This window comes from Apium graveolens, chromosome 2, assembly GCF_009905375.1.
Source record: "Apium graveolens cultivar Ventura chromosome 2, ASM990537v1, whole genome shotgun sequence".
Taxonomy (NCBI): domain Eukaryota; kingdom Viridiplantae; phylum Streptophyta; class Magnoliopsida; order Apiales; family Apiaceae; genus Apium; species Apium graveolens.
Window position 1 is genome coordinate 240,842,921 of NC_133648.1, and position 20,399 is coordinate 240,863,319.

At 38.5% G+C, this 20,399-nt stretch overlaps 3 protein-coding genes across 3 annotated transcripts; all 3 read right to left on the minus strand.

Moving 5' to 3' along the window:
- Positions 1-461: 461 nt before the first annotated feature.
- Positions 462-1,154, minus strand: LOC141698308 (uncharacterized). Its single transcript, XM_074502981.1, has one exon. The coding sequence runs from the start codon at positions 1,152-1,154 to the stop codon at positions 462-464; it is 693 nt and encodes a 230-aa protein (XP_074359082.1).
- Positions 1,155-2,161: 1,007 nt separating this feature from the next.
- Positions 2,162-11,513, minus strand: LOC141698318 (uncharacterized). Its single transcript, XM_074503006.1, has 7 exons — positions 9,019-11,513; positions 4,261-4,362; positions 4,112-4,178; positions 3,910-4,008; positions 3,754-3,811; positions 3,426-3,435; positions 2,162-2,480 (listed from the first exon to the last, which is right to left on the minus strand). Exons 1-7 carry the CDS (start codon positions 11,511-11,513, stop codon positions 2,162-2,164), a joined length of 3,150 nt encoding a protein of 1,049 aa, XP_074359107.1.
- Positions 11,514-12,829: 1,316 nt separating this feature from the next.
- LOC141698328 (uncharacterized) lies at positions 12,830-13,480 on the minus strand. Its single transcript, XM_074503017.1, has one exon. The coding sequence runs from the start codon at positions 13,478-13,480 to the stop codon at positions 12,830-12,832; it is 651 nt and encodes a 216-aa protein (XP_074359118.1).
- Between the last annotated feature and the right edge of the window lie 6,919 nt (positions 13,481-20,399).

Genomic DNA, 20,399 nt, shown 5'->3' on the forward strand with positions numbered 1-20,399 from the left:
TTCAAAGGTACAGCAGGGTTACTATTTAGGTTAGCAAACCTTTGGCATCAATCACACGCGCGGGCGAACTCATGGGTGTCTTTCTGTAGAGTTGGCCAGTAATATCCCTGTCTCAATATCTTATGGGCAAGAGAAGTTCCTCCGGCATGGTTCCCGCAAATACCCCCATGTACCTCCCGCATAATGTAGTCACATTCGTCTCCAGCTACACACCTCAAAAGAGGCCTGTTAAAACCCCTTTTGTACAGATTTTCATTGTAGATAACATACCTTGCTTCCCTGTACTTAACCCTCTTAGCCTCATCTTTGTCCACAGGGAGTGTTCCTTTTGTGATATAGTCCAAAATGGTAGTGACGCACGACTCTTCCTTTTGGACTTCTACCCCCATGACCTCAGCCTGAAAGATACTAGGCTGCTTTTGGATCTCCAGGGGTATTACTCCCAACAGTGTAGCCTCCCTTTAAGATCCTAGTTTGGCCAAGGCATCTGCATTCGCATTTTGTGCGCGGGGAATTTGTTCCAGGTTAACTTCCTTGAATTTACTCATCAGCTCTTGTGCATCCCTCATATATAGGTCGGTACGGGGGCCTCTAGCCTGAAAGCCTCCTTTGATATGTCCAACCACTAGCATCGAATCACTAAACATATTGAGATTCTCAACCTTCTTCTCGAGGGCCAGCTTTAATCCTACTATTAGTGCCTCGTATTCAGCATCGTTATTGGTTGCCTTGAAGCCAAAGTGAATAGAACTTTGGAGTTTATGCCCTTTAGGGCTAACCCGCACTATACCCGAGCCTGCTCCATTCCCATTCACAGCCCCATCAACATATAAAGTCCACCAAGGTGAGCAGTTTTCCATGGGGATTTCCATAGGTGTTGATTCAGTGGCGCATTCATTCCCACTTACTTCACACGAAGAGGGGAATTCCAGGAAGAAATCGGCCAAAGCTTGCCCCTTAATAGCAGTCCTGGGATTATACTCCACATCAAATTGCCCCAGCTCGACAGCCCATTTCATCATCCTTCCCGAAGCTTCAGGTTTGTGCATAACCTGCCTTAGGGGAAATGAAGTTCTGACTTCCACCCGATGTGCTTGAAAATACGGCCTCAACTTCCTTGAGGCTAAAATTAGGGCATAGGCCAATTTTTCCATATTCGTGTACCGGGTCTCAGCGTCCAATAGTCTCTTGCTCACGTAATAGATAGGGTATTGCACTTGCTCATCTTCCCGGACAATACTGCACTAATTGAATAGTCTGAGACAGCTAAGTACAGCAGTAGGGTTTCCCCCTCCAAGGGCTTAGACAACAATGGGGGATTCCCTAACTGTTCCTTGATTTTGGTGAAGGCCTCTTCACATTCGGCTGTCTACTCGAAGTTCTTTCCCTTTTTTATAGCTGAGAAGAACTCCTTGCATTTGTCCGATGACTTAGAGACAAATCGGTTTAAGGCCGCTATCCTCCCCGTAAGGCTCTGCACCACTCGAACGTTCTGAGGGGATCTCATTTCTAATAGCGCCTTTATTTTAGCGGGGTTTTCCTCAATACCCCTGTGGTTCACTATGAATTCCAAGAATTTCCCCGACTCTACCCCGAATACGCACTTCTGGGGGTTTAGCTTCATCCTGAATTGTCTTAATATGTCAAACATCTCTGAAAGGTGTATTACATGATCCCTTGCCATCTTCGACTTCACTAACATATCGTCCACGTATACCTCCATGGTTTTCCCAATTTGATTCTTAAACATCATAATGACTAGCCTTTGATATGTAGCCCCAACATTAACCAGACCGAAGGGCATTCCAATATAACAATATAGCCCTCTGTAAATAATGAAGGATGTATGTTCTTGGTTGGGCTCATACATAGGGATTTGGTTATACCCCGAGTACACATCCATGAAGCTCAGAAGGGCGTGACCTGCCGTTGAATCCACTAACTGATCAATACGAGGCAATGGGAAGCTATCTTTTGGGCAGGCCTATTTCAAATCAGTGAAGTCCACACATGTACGCCATTTTCCATTAGGCTTCTTAACCAAGACAGGATTCGCTAGCCACATGGGGTAGAATGATTCCCTTACTAGTCCGGCTTTCAATAGTCGATCGACTTCTTCTTTCAGAGCCGAAGCCCTTTCTCCACTCATAGCCCTTCTTTTCTACCTTATAGCCCTCTTGTCAGGGTCAATATTCAGATGGTGACACATGACTTTAGGATCCACCCCTATCATGTCAGAATGACTCCATGCAAAGACATCCAGGTTCTTCTTCAAGAACGATGTCAGGGCTATGTGCAATTCGGCACTTAGCTGTTTTCCAATTTTGAGTTCCTTTGTCGGATCAAAATCATCTACCATAACTGAGACGGTGTCTTCAGCTACACCTGCCTTTTCACTCGATTCCGGCATTCGAGGATCAAGGTCTATTTCTACCCCAGGTTGAGCCTCTTTAGTTTCCTCTTTCTCGGGTAAAATATCACTGGCATCAAGGTTTTCAAAATCACTGTCATTGACCTCTTCAACTACCCCCTCCACCAGGGGTCCATAACTTCTGCGACTTTCCCAATTTTTGGGGCCTCCAACAAGAGTACTTCTTTATGGGTACCTACCCCCTGAAAAGAGGCAACATCCATGTATGGCTCCTCACCGGGATGTTGCACAATCATAATTGCATTACAAGATTCCCTTTTTGACTTCACTTTCCACTCTTGAGGGGTATTTCTGTTTTTCTCATTAGCCGGCTCCAAGTATCGGTAGCACTCTTCACTTAAACCCCCATCAAACAGATGCCTACTTCACTACTAGAAATTTGTCAATAGACATCGCTTATTAGCCGATGTCTATTTAAAATCCAAGCGATGTCTTTGCATGCGATGAGACAGGTAGGTGCATTACACATCACTTATTAGCCGATGTCTATACACAGTTTAGACATCATTTTTCTTAACAATGTGATGTATTTTTCTTCAATGTATACCTTCACTATGGTTTCAGTTATTCATTCATATGTCATGTATATCATTTTAAACTTATCACATATAAAGCAATATGATACATTAACATCGAAAAACTTGTTAAACTGATGTGTAACTTAACATATTACATCAGTCTTTTATCAGAAGCGATGTCGTACCTTTCTTTTTTTAATGTAACCGATGTCTTTGTGTGTGTTTAACATCAGTTCTTTCAAAATGTGATATCTATTATATTGTTTTACATCAGTCATTTCTTGTGAGCTGATATATGTGCCTGCTTATGACATCAGTTTATTGAATGAAATGTCTTATTTGACTACATTTTACATCAGTTATTTTGTTCATGAAGTGATGTTTGTTTATTTTTTTTATTCATGAATATCCTGTTTCAATCAAGTGCCCAACACCCAAACAAGAGTCATCTAAAAACATACCAACTGCCATTTTACCATTCCAAAACTAACCAAACCAAAACAAACGCAAAAACAAACATACATTCATTGATTTACCATAGATTATACCAATTATGTACATATATCCACCACCAACCAAACTTCATAATCCAAACAAACTACATAACTGCAATAGCAAGTACTAGACATCCACCATCGATCATTTACATAGTTCATCCCAAACAGAAATTTACCAACTAAAGTTCCCCCATTATATTTAAAAACCACTAGTAGCTCTTACAAATTCTTACAAATTCAGTCTACATAAAGGAGCTGCAGATTAGGCCTTTTTATAAGAAGGACTCGATATGGCTAAGAGTCTCACATCGAACCTCGTCCAACTCAGCCTTGGCAACAGTTACCTTTCGATTCTTTTTCGACCACTGAAAAGTGTAACACACAGGAATTAGTAACAATGAATTCTACCACAAATTATATGTACACCAGTTATATCAAGAATGAATTAAGCAAAAAAATATACCTTTTTGACAAATGTCATTTCATTATCCATGGCAATTTCTTTCATATACCACATAACAACATAGCCGCATTCAGTTCCACCGGGCTGTTTGGGGCATCCCTATTTAATCCAAAAAACTCAGACCAATTAATAAGTAAATTAATACCCCTATCTAACCGAAAAAACTCTGACTAATAAGTAAATTAATGCCCCTGGTTCTTACGGTAACATATCTGATAGTCGGTGCTTTATTTCCCCTTCCGGCCTGAATATTGAATGCAATCACAGCCCTGTCATCTTAGCAGTATCAATAACACAAATTGATTGATATCTCAATAATGAAAATAATCACTCGAAATTAAATGCAAATACCTTGATATTGCTTTTTCCAACTCGGGATAGGTAGTTGAACGAGGCAGAGGATTGAGTATGAAAACCTCGCCCGCCCAAATCACAACCAATATCCAATGGCAGCTATTTTTTATAAATATTTATAATAAACAGAATTAATATCAGAATCATTCTAAAATCGTAGGGTCTCGTGTTACTATGCTCGTTTTCTCATGCTTATAGCAGATCATCTTCTCACACCTGAGCACAAAGCCCTTTTTTCTAACTCTGCAGTAACCGAACCCCCTCCTGTAAGCAAAAAGATTTACACCCGCCAAGACACAACCTTCAAATTCATGCAAGTTCCAGTACTTGTATCTGCTTTCATGGCCACTTATATTCCCTTACCTATTTTCAATCTTCCCGGTCATGAACAGCAACCTCAACCTCCAGTGGTTCAAGCCACCCAGGCTCCTCCAACATCAGATGCTCTTCCATTACAGGTAGTAATTCCTCACTCTCACTCCATTCCTACTTCTGTTGAAAGACCCCCAGTGGTCGATAGGACTGACCATGAAGTTGTAGAACCACAGCTTCAATCCCAGGTCATAGAGCCAAACACAGAGTCACAACCTATCTCAACCTCTCCCCCACTGTCTAAAATGTTACCCAGAAGGTTAATAGGAAGTAGTGTATTGTTGAATGTGAGTGAACCCTCAGCTCTGCCTCCTCCCAAGAAAAGAAGAACATATACTGAGCTATCTGAAAGCCCATCCTTGTCCTCCCAACAGGACATGGACTTTGAAATGGCCAATGAATAGTTACTAGAGACATTCTCTCAACAGGATGAATCTATTGAAATTCGCCATAGGGCCATGGCATCCTGTACTGAGTTAAGCACAATTCCATTACTCACAATAGAACCATACATACCAGTAGATGATACTCAGGACACAGAGCGAGGAGTGCACATAGAGTCTGTTATAGTGCCTGCCATAGTTACGGCAGAAGAGCAGTCACATGCTTCTGAGGGAAAATCTGACTCTCAGCCACCTTTAATAGAGTCATTTTCTCCCCTCCCAGATCCAACACCTCTGGCTCCCTCACGGGATTCTCCACTCGCAGATTTATCTGGAGAAAGTGGAGGGCAACTCGGTCAATCTATCCCTGAAGCAATTCAGACATCTATTTCACATGAAATGATAGGTTTGACTGAGGATCGGGACTCGCGAATTTCCATTGCACCACCACTGACCTCTCTTGAAGAGGCTAGGGTGATTTTAACTGCAGGTACAGAAGAACAACAATAGGAAAACTCCTCACGAGCAATTATATTGAGAGAAACACAAGCACGAGAGGTTAGTGAACCAAACACGAGTGAAATTCAGGTGAGAGCACACACAGACACAGACACTGAAAACCTGTTAGCTCAAATTGCTGCTTTAAAAGAAGAACTTGCTAAAAGCCAAGCTGAAGCTAAATCATACAAAGCACAAGTGGTTGAACGGTCTTCTTCTTCCACCTCTGTCAACAATCAGCTGGGACTCATTAGGAATGATATCTCAGATCTCAAGACTACTGTCATACCAAAGCTCAATTCCATTCAGGAAACTCCAACTTTATCAGCTGATGACATTTCTAACTTCTGCTCTCTACATACAAGAATGACTTCTCTTGAAGACCTGGTTGAAATGAATCATGCACTGGACTCCTCCAGATTTCTAAAGATGAAAACGGGCATGGAACATCTTAATGAAGGAATGAAACACTTGTATTTCATGATCAAGAATTCTCACTGCCCTAATAAAGAACAAAGAACTTACTTTGAAGGGCCGTCTGGTGGATGCTCAGGCTCTAGAGGTGATGGAGGTCATGGAAGGTCTAAAGGAAAGTCAGTAGAGGATCCCTCAACTAAGGGGGGGAGAAAGGGAGTAGTGGAAAGGGAAAAGAAAAAGATACCTCTGCTGGAGACAAAGGAAAGGCTGATGATGTCTACTACAGTGGAAAACAGGATGACTTTGATATTTTTGACATTCCCACTGAACCAGTCTTGGAAGATAAAGATGGTTTATTTGAAGCTGAAGAGGAAAGTGATTTTGGAGAATGGGAAGAGGAAGCTACAATGGATCCTATCTTTGAGAAAGAGTTTCAGCAGCAGCAGTCAGAGATGAAAAGAAAAGAAGCTGAACTCAAAAAGGTCTCCCAGATCATTGACATGAGGAAAAACATACAAAGAACAGAAACTCTTCAAAAGTAACGTCTTCATGACATTAAGGCTCAAGAAAGGAGAAGAGATGTCAGACTGAAGATTGGTGAAAAATGGGATGAAGCTAGGAGAGTACTTGATATGCCTCAGCTGAGCACTAACAATGATAGGCAGTTCCTACATCTTCTTGACAAGCTGGAAATCTCAAATCCTAACAATGACATGTACATGAATGCTATCAAGGCTGAAGTCTCAAGGATCACAGCTGCTTTTGACAGATCCCTAAATGAGATGAGCATTTTTGTATATTGTCAGAGTGAAGGATCTTTCAAGGTGTCACTTCATCTGTTTGAGAATCGTTCTCTGTCAGAGATTTGGGTTCTTCTCAACAAAGTAAAAAGAAGCTCAGAATTGAATGAAGTTCTTCGAGAAAGGCTTAAAGAGTTTGCCAGCAGGGCTAGTCCTCAAGTGGTCAACAATCCTCATCAGGTGAGATTCTTTAAGTCTGATTGTCTTCAAATCTGTCAGCTAGATGTACAATCTCTTAAAGACTACTCAGCTAAGCATCTGGTTTGGATGGAACATCATTTAAGAACTGCTGGATACTCATCCATGTTGAAGACTCAAGCTGCTGATTTGATTCAAGCTTATTGTGAAAAGGATATTAAAAGGTACAATCAGTTCAATAATAAGCTGAAGTCAGTTGGAGTTCAACCAGTCAGACCAGCAAGCTTCACTTCAGAAAAGGATCGTGTCTTTGACAAGGAGTTGCTTCAAGATTTAGAAGAAGGTGAAGTCAGAAGAGAAGACAACTGAAGTCAATTAGCTCAAAACTCAATATAATATGATTAGAGCTTTATGAATCAAGATAGACTAATGTAGTTGTATGTTCAGGCTAGAGGAACATCTATCTTGTATTCACTTGTAAATTTCTTTTGGAATCTGGAAAATGTTAAATATAATGCAGAACTTTTCTGCTATTTACTTTGCATTACTGTTTATATCTTTTTCTTATTTGTTAGTTGAGTTATCCTCTAGGTATTTGTTGTTATTGTCTAACAAGCAAATAGGGGGAGATTGAAAGGCATATGCCATAGCCTATTTGTTTATTCGAGGATTTAACTCAACTCAAATAAGAATGTAATAAGTAAATAGTGGATCTATCGTCAGAGAGATCTCACAGAGTAACATCCGTCAAAGGGTTAAGAAACATTATTCATCTACAGACTTGAAGACTTAATTCACTGGAAGAAGCTCAAGAAATTGATCAAGCCTCAGTGATATAAATCAAGATTGTGGATTTAATCAAGTGACAGAGATCTCGTCAGGGTATCAATTAATTACAAGGATTTAGTCTGAAGAAAATCAAGAGTATCAAGGTCAAGGCTTGAAGAAACGTCACGGAAGTTAGTCACTCATGAACCAGACAGTACATCGAGTGTCAACATTGAAGTGGTGGAATTGATTCATAATTGACAGTAATTTTTAGAAGATTTTCAGAAGAATGGTTGCTGCTCAAGATTAGTATTAATTCTCTATTAATTAATTAAGTCAAATAATTTAATTAAGAAAATAAATTATATCTGCAAAGATTAATTTATTGATTAATTGAATTAATTGATTAATTAATTCAGAATTAATATTAAGGATTTTCAGAATTGTTATTAGATTAAAATCTATTAATAATTCAGTAAGATAATATGATTTGAACTACTATGACAATCGGTATGACAATTGATAGTCATACCGAAAGTCTTGCTAGTTCATTCTGATTGTCTTGCTAGCTATTGGGATTGTCTTGCTAGTTCAAAAGGATAGTCTCACCGAAAGTCCTACCAGTTCAAATGGATTGTCATGCCAGTTCATTTGATTGTCTTGCCGAAAGTCTTGCTGATTCAACTGGATTGTTTTGTTTACTTAAACAACAGAAAGCAGAAGACATTATTCAATTCAATCAAATAGAACACACAAGTCAAGAACACAGCAGAAACAAAAGCAAATTATTTCATTTTTCATCTGCTTTATTCAAGATCAAAATTCTAGATTGTAAAGTTAAATCCAAACCACTAGAATTATTTATCTTGTTCTTGTGTAACAATCTAGCGGATTAAAATCCCTAGAACTTAATCTCAAATCGCATTTACCATTTGATCTTTTCATTGCAAAAATAGAAAAAGTTCATGTCGAATTTATTCTAGATTTGTAATAATTGATTTGAGATTAATCCCTTATAACCGATATCGTTGTTGTAACACCTTTCAAGTTTAATAAAAGTTTTATTTAACTTGAATTTTGTTTCACCTTTTTATTCCGCATTTTATTCGATTAAACGGTATTGTTTGCATTCAACCCCCCTTCTACAAACAAATTGGGTCCTAACAGAAACTATAAAAATACTAACTTTTTCTAGAAACCAATCGGCAAAAAGGCGATTGTGCTCTCTCAAGAGCCAATGAACACTTTTCTTTTTTCCTTGATGGATTCCCTCTAGATACTCCTTATGCATTCTAACGGAAATTATATAATCATTAACTAGCCAGTAAATATATAATTTATATATTAATTGAACAACCACAAAATTAATAAATTCTTACAAAATATATGGCTGTACTTCAATGTTGTTTAGAAGAACATGTAAATGAGCTTCATCCCGCTCTTTTTCATCGATTGATTTCATTGTCACAATAGATAATGGACCACTTAACTTGCCTTCATCTTTACGAAGACCAGCAGTGGTGCAAGCTTGCTTGACAAACTCTTGGCAAAATTCTACTGATTCTTCTCCCAGATAGCATTCAGCTATATAGCCTTCGGGGTAATAACGGTTGCGTACGTAACTCTTCAACACCTTATTAAACCTCTCAAATGCATACATCCATCTATAAAATACCGGCCCACATAACCGTAATTCCCGAACCAAGTGCACTATGAGATGTATCATTATATCAAAAAATGATGCAAGAAAGATTTTTTCCAACTCACACAAAGTTACTATTACATCTGATTGCAATTTATCTAGTTTCGATACGTCTACAACTTTGCTGCACAAAGCATTAAAAAAGAAACACAACCTAATTACGGTGACCCTAACTTTTTTTGGAAGTACCGCACGAATTGCAATAGGAAGCAGTTGTTGGAGTAAGATGTGGCAGTCGTGGGACTTCATCCCAAACATCTTTAATTCTTCCATGGAAACACATTTTTTAATGTTTGACGATTGTCCATAAGGAAGTTTCATGTGCATTAACGATGACAACATTTTCTTTTTTTCTGTCTTGGACAAATTAAAAATCGAAGGGGGTAAGTAGGGTTTTTTTTCTCCTTTTTGTGGAGCTAGATCAGCCCTAACCCCCATGTCAATCATGTCAAGATGAGAAGCTTCACTATCTTTAGACTTAGATTTCATATTTAGTAGTGTGTCGATCAAGCTATCACACACGTTCTTCTCGACGTGCATGACATCTAAACAATGACGGACATGGTGAAACTTCCAATATTCTAATTCGAAAAAAACCCACTTTTTCTTCCATGGACAATCAACCTTCTTTGACTTCCTTACTTCCTTCCCAAACTGAAATTTAATTTTATCTTGCTGCAATAAAACCTCTTCTCCAGACAGAGGTTGACGTGCCTGCCCTAATTCTTGTTGTCCATTAAAAGCGGCATTTTGCTTCCTATATGGATGATTCTTAGCCAAGTAACGCCGATGGCCTTGGTAACACATCTTCCTTCTATGGCTTAAATACTTGGCAACTGTATCATCAACGCATACTGGACAACACATATAACCTTTATTAACGCATCCGGATAGATTTCCATATGCAGGAAAGTCATTTATTGTCCACAATAAAATTGCTTTTAAAGTGAAATATGACTTGGTGTATGCATCATAAACATTTGGTTCAACTTCTTCCCACAACTTCTTTAAATCATCGATTAAAGGCTGTAAATATACGTCAATGTCATTGGCAGGCTCATGTGGACCGGAAACTAAAATTGTTAGCATCATAAATTTCCTCTTCATACATAACCACGGAGGAAGATTATAAGTCACTAATACTATTGGCCAACAAGAGTATCTATTGGTTAGACCATTAGTATGTGGGTTTATACCATCTGCAGACAACGCCAAACGAATATTTTGTGCATCACTACCGAAGGCAGGCCACCTATAGTTGATATTTCTCCAAGAAGGAGAGTCGGCTGGATGCCGCATCTTTCCGTCTTCTATTCGCTGCTTTGAGTGCCAGGTCATTAGTTCAGATGTAGAAGGAGATTTAAACATCCGTTTGAATCTCGGTATAATTGGAAAATACCACATTACTTTAGCAGGAACATTAATCCTTATTTTACCATCATTTCCTAACTTCCAGCGAGATAAACGACACTTAGGACACTCGAAAGCATCAACATTTACCCCCCGATACAGTATGCAATTGTTTGGACATGAGTGATATTTTATGTATTCTAGGCCCAAGTCGGATAAGGTTTTCTTGGCTTCATATGCATTAGGTGGCATCACATTGTCCTTAGGAAGGAGAGAGCCAACGGTAGACAGCAAATCGTTAAAGGCACTATCACTAATTCCGAACCTAGCTTTCCAATTGTGCAATTTTAGCATCGACTCCAACTTGATACATTCACTACCCTCATACAAAGGCTGTTCAGCATCAGCCACAAATCTCCTAAACTGATACGACTCATTATTGTACTCACTCGAATTATATGCAGCATCACAAACATTGACTGTTTCTGATGCAAGGCCAGGGGAAGGTATCGGTGCGCGGGAAGACGTAGGTGCAGGGGCAGGCGTAGATGCAGGGGTCGGAGCATTTCTATTAACTGATGACCTACTTGCAGACCCTTGTGTATTCCAAATCCAATCAAGGTACCCCAGACTAAAACCATTTTCATATAAATGTCCCCTGATAATCTTAACTGCAATTTTTTTGAAGTTAGCACATCTTTTACAGGGGAAGGGGATTCTTTTAGGATCATTAGCATTTTCCTCGGCAAATATCAAAAACTCTTCAACCCCGATTTCATAGTCAAGTGTGTCCCTAACTTTGAAAATCCAAGATTTGTCCATGCTATTCTCAAACTACCTGATTGTCAAATAACATATTAATTTACTATATACTATAGTACATTTACTACCTAGTATAATCAATATAAAATTCCTATATTCACTCATAAACCATGCTATTTACAACGACAAGCCCCAAACACAAATAAATTTACAAACAACACAAACACAAATATATACAAGCACTTGTTATTACATGTAAATCCGTATTTTAACTACACATGCAACAACTACACATTTCAGTTTCACATGCATACATACAACTACACAAACATATACATGCAGCCCAAACATATATAAATAGATATGTAAAGAAGAATATACCTAACAAAGCAAGCTCCAAAATCCCAAAAAACACAGCAACAAACTCCAAGACCAAAATCCAACTTAATTAGCTCCGAGATTTAAGCTTTAATAAACCCTTAGCTACAAGATTTAGCTCCAAGAAACTCTACTCCTCACCTTAAACTTCAATGAACACACTTAACTCCTTAATCTTCGAATCTGTCACAAAAATTGAAACAATTGAGTTCTAGGTTTAGAAAGTTGAAGAAATTGAAAGGTTTAATTGGAGATTCAAGGTCTAATCGGAAAGGGGGAAAGACAGTAAGCATACATTTGAGAGTTCTAGGTTTAACAGTCGAGAGAGAAAGGGGGGATGGGTGAATGAGTTTTTGTTTTTGTGGAGATTGTAATTTTTTGTTTTTGTTTTGATTTTGATTTATTTTTAATTTTATATTATAATGTTATTAAAGTGAATGAGTGAATAGGCGGGATGGGGAAATATACTAAGGGGGGGGAATTTGGCTAAGGGCGAGGAGCAAAAGGGAGAAGCAGTGGGCTCTAATTTTTTAAAATTGAGCTTAGACATCGGTTATTATGTCAACCGATGTTAAAAAGAAATTGGACATCGGTTTATATGTTAACTGATGTGACGTAGTTTTTAAAAGAACAACTTAGACATCACTTTACTCAAAAGCTGATGTAAACATACCAAAAAGACATCACTTTTTTTTATGTGATGTAAAAAAGGCTTTTAACATCAGTGACTTTTCTGACTGATATCTAATGTGCGATGTCTAATGCTGATTTTCTAGTAGTGCTTGCTCGCATAACCATATGCAGAGCTCTGCTGTAACATTCCCTAGAGTCTGCATGGTAGCCCTTTACCCATCCAATTCCATTAGGGGTAGGGAATTTTATAGAGAAGTGATGAATGGACGTAATAATTCTCAAGTGATGAATGGACGTAATAATTCTCATTTCTCTTAGCAGGGGTCTGCCAATAATCCCATTATAGGAGATATCTTCATTTACCACTACAAACTCAGTGATTCGCGTGGCTGTCCGAGGCTCTTCTCCCAAGGTAACAGGAAATTTAATTCGCCCCACCACCAACACGGGGGACCAGTAAATCCGTACACATCATTATAGCAGGGTAATAATTCATTGTCTACTAGCCCTATTTTCCGGTAAGTGCTATAGGCTAGGATGTTGATGGAACTCCCATTATCCATCAACATTCTGTATACATTAGCTCCTCCAATTAAAGCGTTTACGACTAAGGCATCGTTGTGGGGGTGATGCACGTTTCGGGCGTCTGCCTCTCTGAAGGTTATGTCGCCTGATTCCCCCTTCAAGTACTTGGGAGGACTCTCTGACAGATTACAGACATTAGTGAGGATTGGCCCCCTTGCCTCGTGAGCATAATTTTTCATGGCATTTCGGCTTGAGCCCCCAATGTAAGGACCTCTGATGATAGTATGGATGTTTTTGGCCCTTACGGGTCTCTCGGGATTTCCTTTTTCCCCTTCCTTTCCCGCCTTATCATCTGTATACCTTTTAGCTTCTTCAGCTACAAATTCCGTCAGAAACCCTTTTTTGATCAGATCATCTATGTGGTCCTTGAAGTGATGACATTCTGCCATCTCATGTCCGTTAGCATCATAGAAAGCACAATATTGAGCCATATCCTTCCTTCCAGGCGGCCCATTTCGGGCTGGTTTACGAAAAATGCCACTTTTTCCCCAACTTCAAGGATATGCCCTATTGGGGCAGTTAAGGGGGTATACTCCGTATACCTAGCAGCCTCTCTTTTGGCGGGATATTTATAACTTGCGCTCCTTTGAGAGCCAGTGGTATTCACCATAATTGGGGCTTTCTTATCATCCTTTTCTGACTTCTCCGTCTGGTTTCCACTATACGGGGTCATCCCATATGAGGTTCTACGAGTATACCCCCTTCCTTTGGGGCTATAGGACCTATTCCTTCTATTTTTCCCCAATTTCCCGAGCCTCCTGGGTTATTGTCCCTTTTGAGTTTAGCCAGAGATTACTCCACCACCTTGTGGGGCTCTGTCTTGGCATAGAAGGCTGCTAGAGTCCTTGGCTCTGCCGTTGAAGTTCTTTCCAGAAATCCGTTCCTGGCTTAACCCCGACTATCAAAAAATTCTTATAAGTCTCTTCTGAGGCTTTCCTCAGTTTGGGTACTTCATCGTTAAAACGCTTCAGGTACTCGTTTAAAGTCTCATTATCCTTTTGCTTGATATTTTACAGCGTATTGGCAAGTGGGGCGTATGCTACCGATGCCCGGAATTGGGACATGAACATTTCGCTCATTTGCCTCCAGGACCTAATTGAGTTAGCTGAAAGCCTCTTAAACCACTAGTGGGCATTATCCCTTAGTGTAGCAGCCAGTAGACGGTACTTAGTCAAGTCATTAATTTGGTATACCTCCATTTCTGTGTTAAAGCGGCTCAAATATTCCACGGGGTTTGTGATTCCACTGAACTTTAAGTCCCCTACCCCCCTATAAGAACGCGGAAGAGGAGAGTCCCTCACTCTTCTGGTAAAGGGGGATGTAACAGTCAAACTAGAGCGTGCATGCTTTTCGGCCTTTAACAAGACTGAATCCATTCGATTTCTAAAAAAGATTACTAATCCTTAACTTTTCGAGGAATCCTTCATCAGTGGTTGTGGGGCACTTGACCAATACTCGTTTTCAATATCAATAGAAATCTAGAAAGAATGAGAGTAAGTATAAGAGTCGAAGCTCGAGTTAATGCATCGGTGAAAGTACGATCGGTCCCATAGCAGCAACCGAAGCAATGTACCGGTTTTCCTTCACTCTTGTATGGAATATTCCACGTTATTTGGGAGTATTGAATACACCCTAAATTCTGAGCTTCATGTTACTCCTCCTAAGCTACATGTCAGGGCCAAGGCATCCCAGTTGGATTGAATGGGATGACAGAGTTTCATTCCGAATCATCTGTAAAATCAGAATTTCGATCAAATCACACATCGCAGTATACTAGGCCTTCTCTCTTAAGTAGGCCTGCACCTTTTAGGTTATCCGGAAGGAATGGAATGATTAGTGTGATGTGAAACCTCCACAAATAAAAAGCTCCTTGGACTTCCCTATCCGTATGGCCGGCCAATCCGTGACAACCCCACAACAAAGAGTGAAAGGAAGAGTAAAAAAAACAGCGATTCAAACCTCATTAAAGCCCGATTCGCATCATTATGCTCGATAAAAGGAAGCATTCGAAAGAGAGACAAAAAACATCATGATTTTATCGTTCCTGAAAAGATTTTATCACCAAAGACCTCGCCCGTGAAGTAAATCATCGAACCTACGGTCCAACCAATTGGGAGAGAATCAATAGATTCCTTTTCGGGAGCGATTCATCCTTCCTGAACGCAGCATACAACTCTCCGTTGTACTGCGCTCTCCAAGTGTGCTTGTTCCCCCCTTCTTCCCGTCTCTTTTCCTTCAAACTCCCTTTTATAACTTTCGATTTGAATCTGTAATTCATAGAAATGAAATCTTTATCCGTTTTATAATCATAATAACCATCTTTTAACATTTTTAAAAAACCCCCAAGGAATTCCAAGAGTTCTTGTTATACATTCGTTCCAACCCCTTCTCAGAGCTACCCTCAAGTCTTTCACCTTATATTGCTTGTCTTCCCCATCCGAGAAGAGACTGCCCTCAGCATCTAGTTATCAGTGGAATCCCCACTGGAGGGTATCACAGAATTATGATGAGAGCTAGCACTGTGCTCCTCCTCTTCCACAACCAGGGTCTTCACTAAACAGGATCTTCGATCCTGGGTGTGAGAACGAGAACCTAATTTCTCCCTCTGAGAAGCCCGAGAGATTGTTTTTTCTCTTTGAGACCCCTTTGAGGCTGACTTCTTTGTTTGCTTTCGCCATTCAGCTCTATATCGCGTCTCCATCAGATTATAACGCAGGTCCTTGTTATTCAACTTTTCCCCCATCCTATCAAACACGCTGATGCTACACGTGGGGGACCCCTCTGACTCGCGATAATCCTCCTCATCGGTATCCCAATCGGGATTTTCCTGATCAGTTTCAACATCAGAAAACGTTGGTTTCTTCTGATCATCTTCCAGGTCCTCTTCTTCATCATCAAAGTTAAGGCGAACCGGCGAGACTTGATCCTTTTTAGCTTTTTCGCCACTACCATCATATTTTCGCCTCCACCTTTTCATTCTTAGAGACTTCTTCTCCAAGGAAACAATCTTTTGACATATCTGTTCAATCTTCCTGAGGAGCTCTGAATTTGTAACTCCTCCATCTCCTTCTTCACGGTCATTATGACTCTCGCTTGGTGTTCGTTCATTACCGGAACTTCCCGACATCTCTCCTCTCTAGAGATTAAATCAAGCACGATACAGCTCCCTCCTTCTAGCGCCAGAAATGTTGTGAGAGGAAAATGGTACAACACTTTTTGGAGGAAATCGCTGAAATAACGGGAAGCACGCCTGGATTTAAGCCTAATCGACGGCCTATTCGTGACAGCTATATACGCCCGACTTTCCGGAATCTGGTGGCGAGCAAGGCTGTGTTTGGACTGAATTTGCAAGGTTCCCGAGATGTGGTGACTGAATAATTCCTATTTAGTCATAGACGTACTCGAGAGATCTCACAGAATGCTTCTACTCAATTATTAGTAGAGAAACGTGTATGTGTGTAACCCCGCAAATGGCCTACATATCCTATATTAATAGGAATCAAGTCCGCATGTAGTTCTAGTTGTTGTAGGACTCCTCATCAGATTTGCCAATCACGTTTTTGCCCGAGCTTAGGGCTGTTCTTGATCCTTATCCAGCTAGGTTTAGGCTAGGATAAGAGAGTCATGCTACTAATACACCATTAACCTTTACTTATCCATGTAATTATTGTATTTATCAACTATATATATGTATATTCCATACATGCATCAAATAAATCCGTTTGTAAGCAGTTGTAAGTCACTAGGAGTCGTTTCCTTCTTGTTGTCCCATTGTAGAGTTCGTCTTCGACTAGGACGCTACTTCTGCAGGCCTCTTGCTACTGTTAGAATAGCCCCAGCTAAGCAGCATGCCCTGAAGACCCCGGTGTCTTGGCACACCTCAGAAACCCTAGGGTATTTGGCATCCTCAAAGTGTGCTTCTAGCCTTCCTTCACTAACACCCATTCAGATAGGCAATCACCATATTCCCTATACCCCTACAATAATAATCCATACGCGTCTAATACCCCCTGTTCTGTTCTGTCATCCGCAAGGCCCAGTTCTTTCTATGGGCCATAAATCCGGCCCATGGCTGATTTTAGGCACAACATTATTCACTTAGTAAGCATTCACGAGGTGAGCAATGGTATAAAAACTAAAACCAAATCAAATAAGCCATTTTCAATTTCATACCTTATTTATGCATGCAGACACCTAAAACCAAATAAAAAAAATCAGTTAAGACAACATATTTTATAGGGAGGCAAAGAGAATAAATCAAATTAAAATACAGCCTACTTGATAAAAACTATAAACTAAACTGTGGTAAGATAAACTTATGGTTGACACCCTAGAGAATATAAAAAACAAAGCAAATATTAAACAAATCAAAGAAATAGAAATAGAACAAAAATCAAGCAGCTGCAGAACAAATCGATAAAGATGTACACAAGTTGATGTAGGTATAGAAGCAATAGATATGCTTACAAAGGAACAGAGAAGAGACACCAAGCATATCTCAGTCGCTGACTCGTGTATAAAACCCAGAGCAACAATAATTGATGCGGGACTTAGGGTGAAATGAAGTGGAAAGAGCAAGAGATTATTAAGCTCAATTGTCAAAATGGTGTCATGTTATGATAACAAAAATGTTCCTGTCAGAAGGCGGGGGGTTCAACTTTTACCTGAAATAGACAAAATTTAAAGTTATACAGTTTTTTTAGTAACTTACTAAAAACTGTATTTTAATATTACAAGTAACTAATGCGGTATTGGATCAAAATTTGTAAGGATTGCTTTGTATTTTCAAACTCTATTAGAATTTAAGATTTAATATTTTTTTTTAAAAATTAGAGTTATTCAATTCGAATTATAAAATCACCATCAAAATCTTAATGAATTTAATCTAGGTTTTTAAAATTGGGGAATTTTTTATGAATTTGTTAGTCTATTTTTAATCTTTTAAAATAAATGAGATTTTGAAGAATATCTGGAAATATTCACAAAATTATCAAGAATTTACAAGTTTTTCATCAACTTTCTCAAAATTCGTGAAAAAATTAAATCAATGATTTTTTTTAAAATTAATGGGTTATTATCCGTCCTTTAAATTTGAATTGAATAAACCATCTAATTTATATATGATTGTTTTTTTTGATTTGATAAGGTAAATAAAAATAGTTAGAGTTTTAAGTTAATTAATATTTCTTATAACACCAAGCATGTGTTTTTTTTATTTTTTTTAATTCTTTAATTTAATTTGATTGAAATTTTAAAAACCTAAAATGTGTCTAGAAGAACCGTCCAAAATATTCACCGAACACGTATTTGGGGACTGTGTATTTAATTTTTTTAATTTAGCAAATAACACACATGAAAGTCTGAGCGTATTCGATTTAATTTTTAGTAGATTATGTATGTAGTATCCATAAGAAGACAAGTTTGAATGGGCATGATGTTCATGCGTGGTTTTTGTTAAATTTTCAAAAATTGTGACCTTCAATGCGGTATTTTGGTCATTTTAATTTTAGAAGTGACTATTTTGGTACAATATCCAGTGTTCTAGTTATTAAATATGAAAATATTGTATTTTAGTTGAAAAAGATAATTGATTAGTTATTAGTAATTATAACATTATTACTTTATTATATTAAATAAGAATCCCCAAAATGGAAATGATAATGTGTATTAGCGGAAAAAAGTGGTTGATTAGTTATTACTAATTTTATATTATTATATTATTGCCCGTGATTGTAACGACTAGTTTACAGAATTGTTTCTGGAGAAGTATTTACCGGGTTATATGGAAGATCAATTGGAGATGAGATTCTTGGATTCGAAGCAAGAGAATATGACCGTGGCAGAATATGAGGTGAAGTTTTCAGAGCTAGAAAGATTTGTACCACAATACGTGAATACAGAAGCTAAAAAGGCTAAAAGATTTCAACAAGGACTTAAGTCGTGGATTCGGAGTCAAGTGGCTCTTCTTGAGATAAGAACATATGTTGTTGTGGTACAGAAAGTAATGATTGTGGAAGGAGAAAGAGAAGCAAATAAAAGAGAAAATGAAGGAAAGAAAAGGAAGTTTTAGGATTCAGATCAGGATCAAGGAAGCTTTAAGTTTAGGGGAAAGTTTGGGAAGAATGTTAGTAATGCCAGTCATAAATTCCAGAAGTTTAAGACGGGAAATGGGAATCAAAAGAATCGCTTTCAGAAAGCTGGGAAATGGACGAGGGATAAGAGGCCTTAAATCTCGGAATACAAAGTTTGTGGAAATAGACACCCTGGAAAGTGTAACAAGCTCAATGTGACATGTTTTAAGTGCAACCAGAAAGGTCATTTGTTGTTCAAGACATGCCTGTACAATAACAAGACTAAGTCAAATTGACAACCCTAAGTAAGTTGTATTGTAATCTTAATTTGCATTATGTACTTGTAGCATTTAAAGTTTAAAAAAATGTCAAAGGAGTAGACTGGAGTCTTTTTCTTAAAACAGTATCAAGCCTAAGAATTCTATATGGAAGAAGATCAAGAAGATCATGTCTCAGAAGAATTATGAAGAAGTTTGGAGTTGAATAAATCTGTTTTGGGAAAAATATTCTAAGTCAAGATCTCTACAAGTCACAGATTTAGTGTTATAGAGAAGTCATTCGAGAACTCCAGAATGACTTACAGAGAACTCAAGAAAGCTACTAGAGAACTCAGATATATCGATAGGCCAAATTGAAGAAATGAAGATTGGAGATATCGACAAGTCAATTCTTCACTAGAGAACTCAGAGTTATCGACAAGTCAACATTCATTAGAGAACTCTGAGTTATCGATAAGTCAAATTTGACTAGAGAACTCTGAGTTATGGATAAGTCAATAAATCACTAGAGAACTCAGAGATATCAATAAGTCAAAGTGAAGATATGAAGATTAGAGATCTCGACAAGCCAAATTCTCTTATAGAGAACTCAGAGACCTCTACAAGTCAAATCAACTATGGAGTATTAGAGATATCGATCAGTCAATATACTTATCGAGATATCAAGATCTCTATATGCCTAACTGGAGATCTCGAGGTAAAATCTCAAAGTACAAATTACAAATCAGTTCAATATCCAAGATTAACAATCAACAAACAATCCAACCAGTTGGATTTACAAGTCTACAAAAAGTAGCCTGAAGAGTATGCAAGATCAAGGGTGAAGATTAACTGACAAAGGAAGATCAAAGTTAACACCGTATGCAAAGATATGCTAAGCTAGAAATGGAAGCTACATTTTCCTAAAATGGAAATGATTAGTGACAGTTTACTAAAGTGAATAGCATCTCTTATTGTACACTGTGTAAACCAGCAGTTAACTAAAATATAAAGTTAACACT

Bases quoted from the DNA above. Each gene is read 5' to 3' on its own strand.
- LOC141698308 (XM_074502981.1), bottom strand. From the start codon at position 1,154: ATGGAAAAATTGGCCTATGCCCTAATTTTAGCCTCAAGGAAGTTGAGG.
- LOC141698328 (XM_074503017.1), bottom strand. From the start codon at position 13,480: ATGGCTCAATATTGTGCTTTCTATGATGCTAACGGACATGAGATGGCA.
- LOC141698318 (XM_074503006.1), bottom strand. From the start codon at position 11,513: ATGGACAAATCTTGGATTTTCAAAGTTAGGGACACACTTGACTATGAA. The intron at 4,363-9,018 runs GTAAGAATTTAT...TATAAAAAATAG, and splicing joins GAAGTACAGCCATATATTTT to CTGCCATTGGATATTGGTTG. The intron at 4,179-4,260 runs GTATTTGCATTT...CTAAGATGACAG, and splicing joins TTGGAAAAAGCAATATCAAG to GGCTGTGATTGCATTCAATA.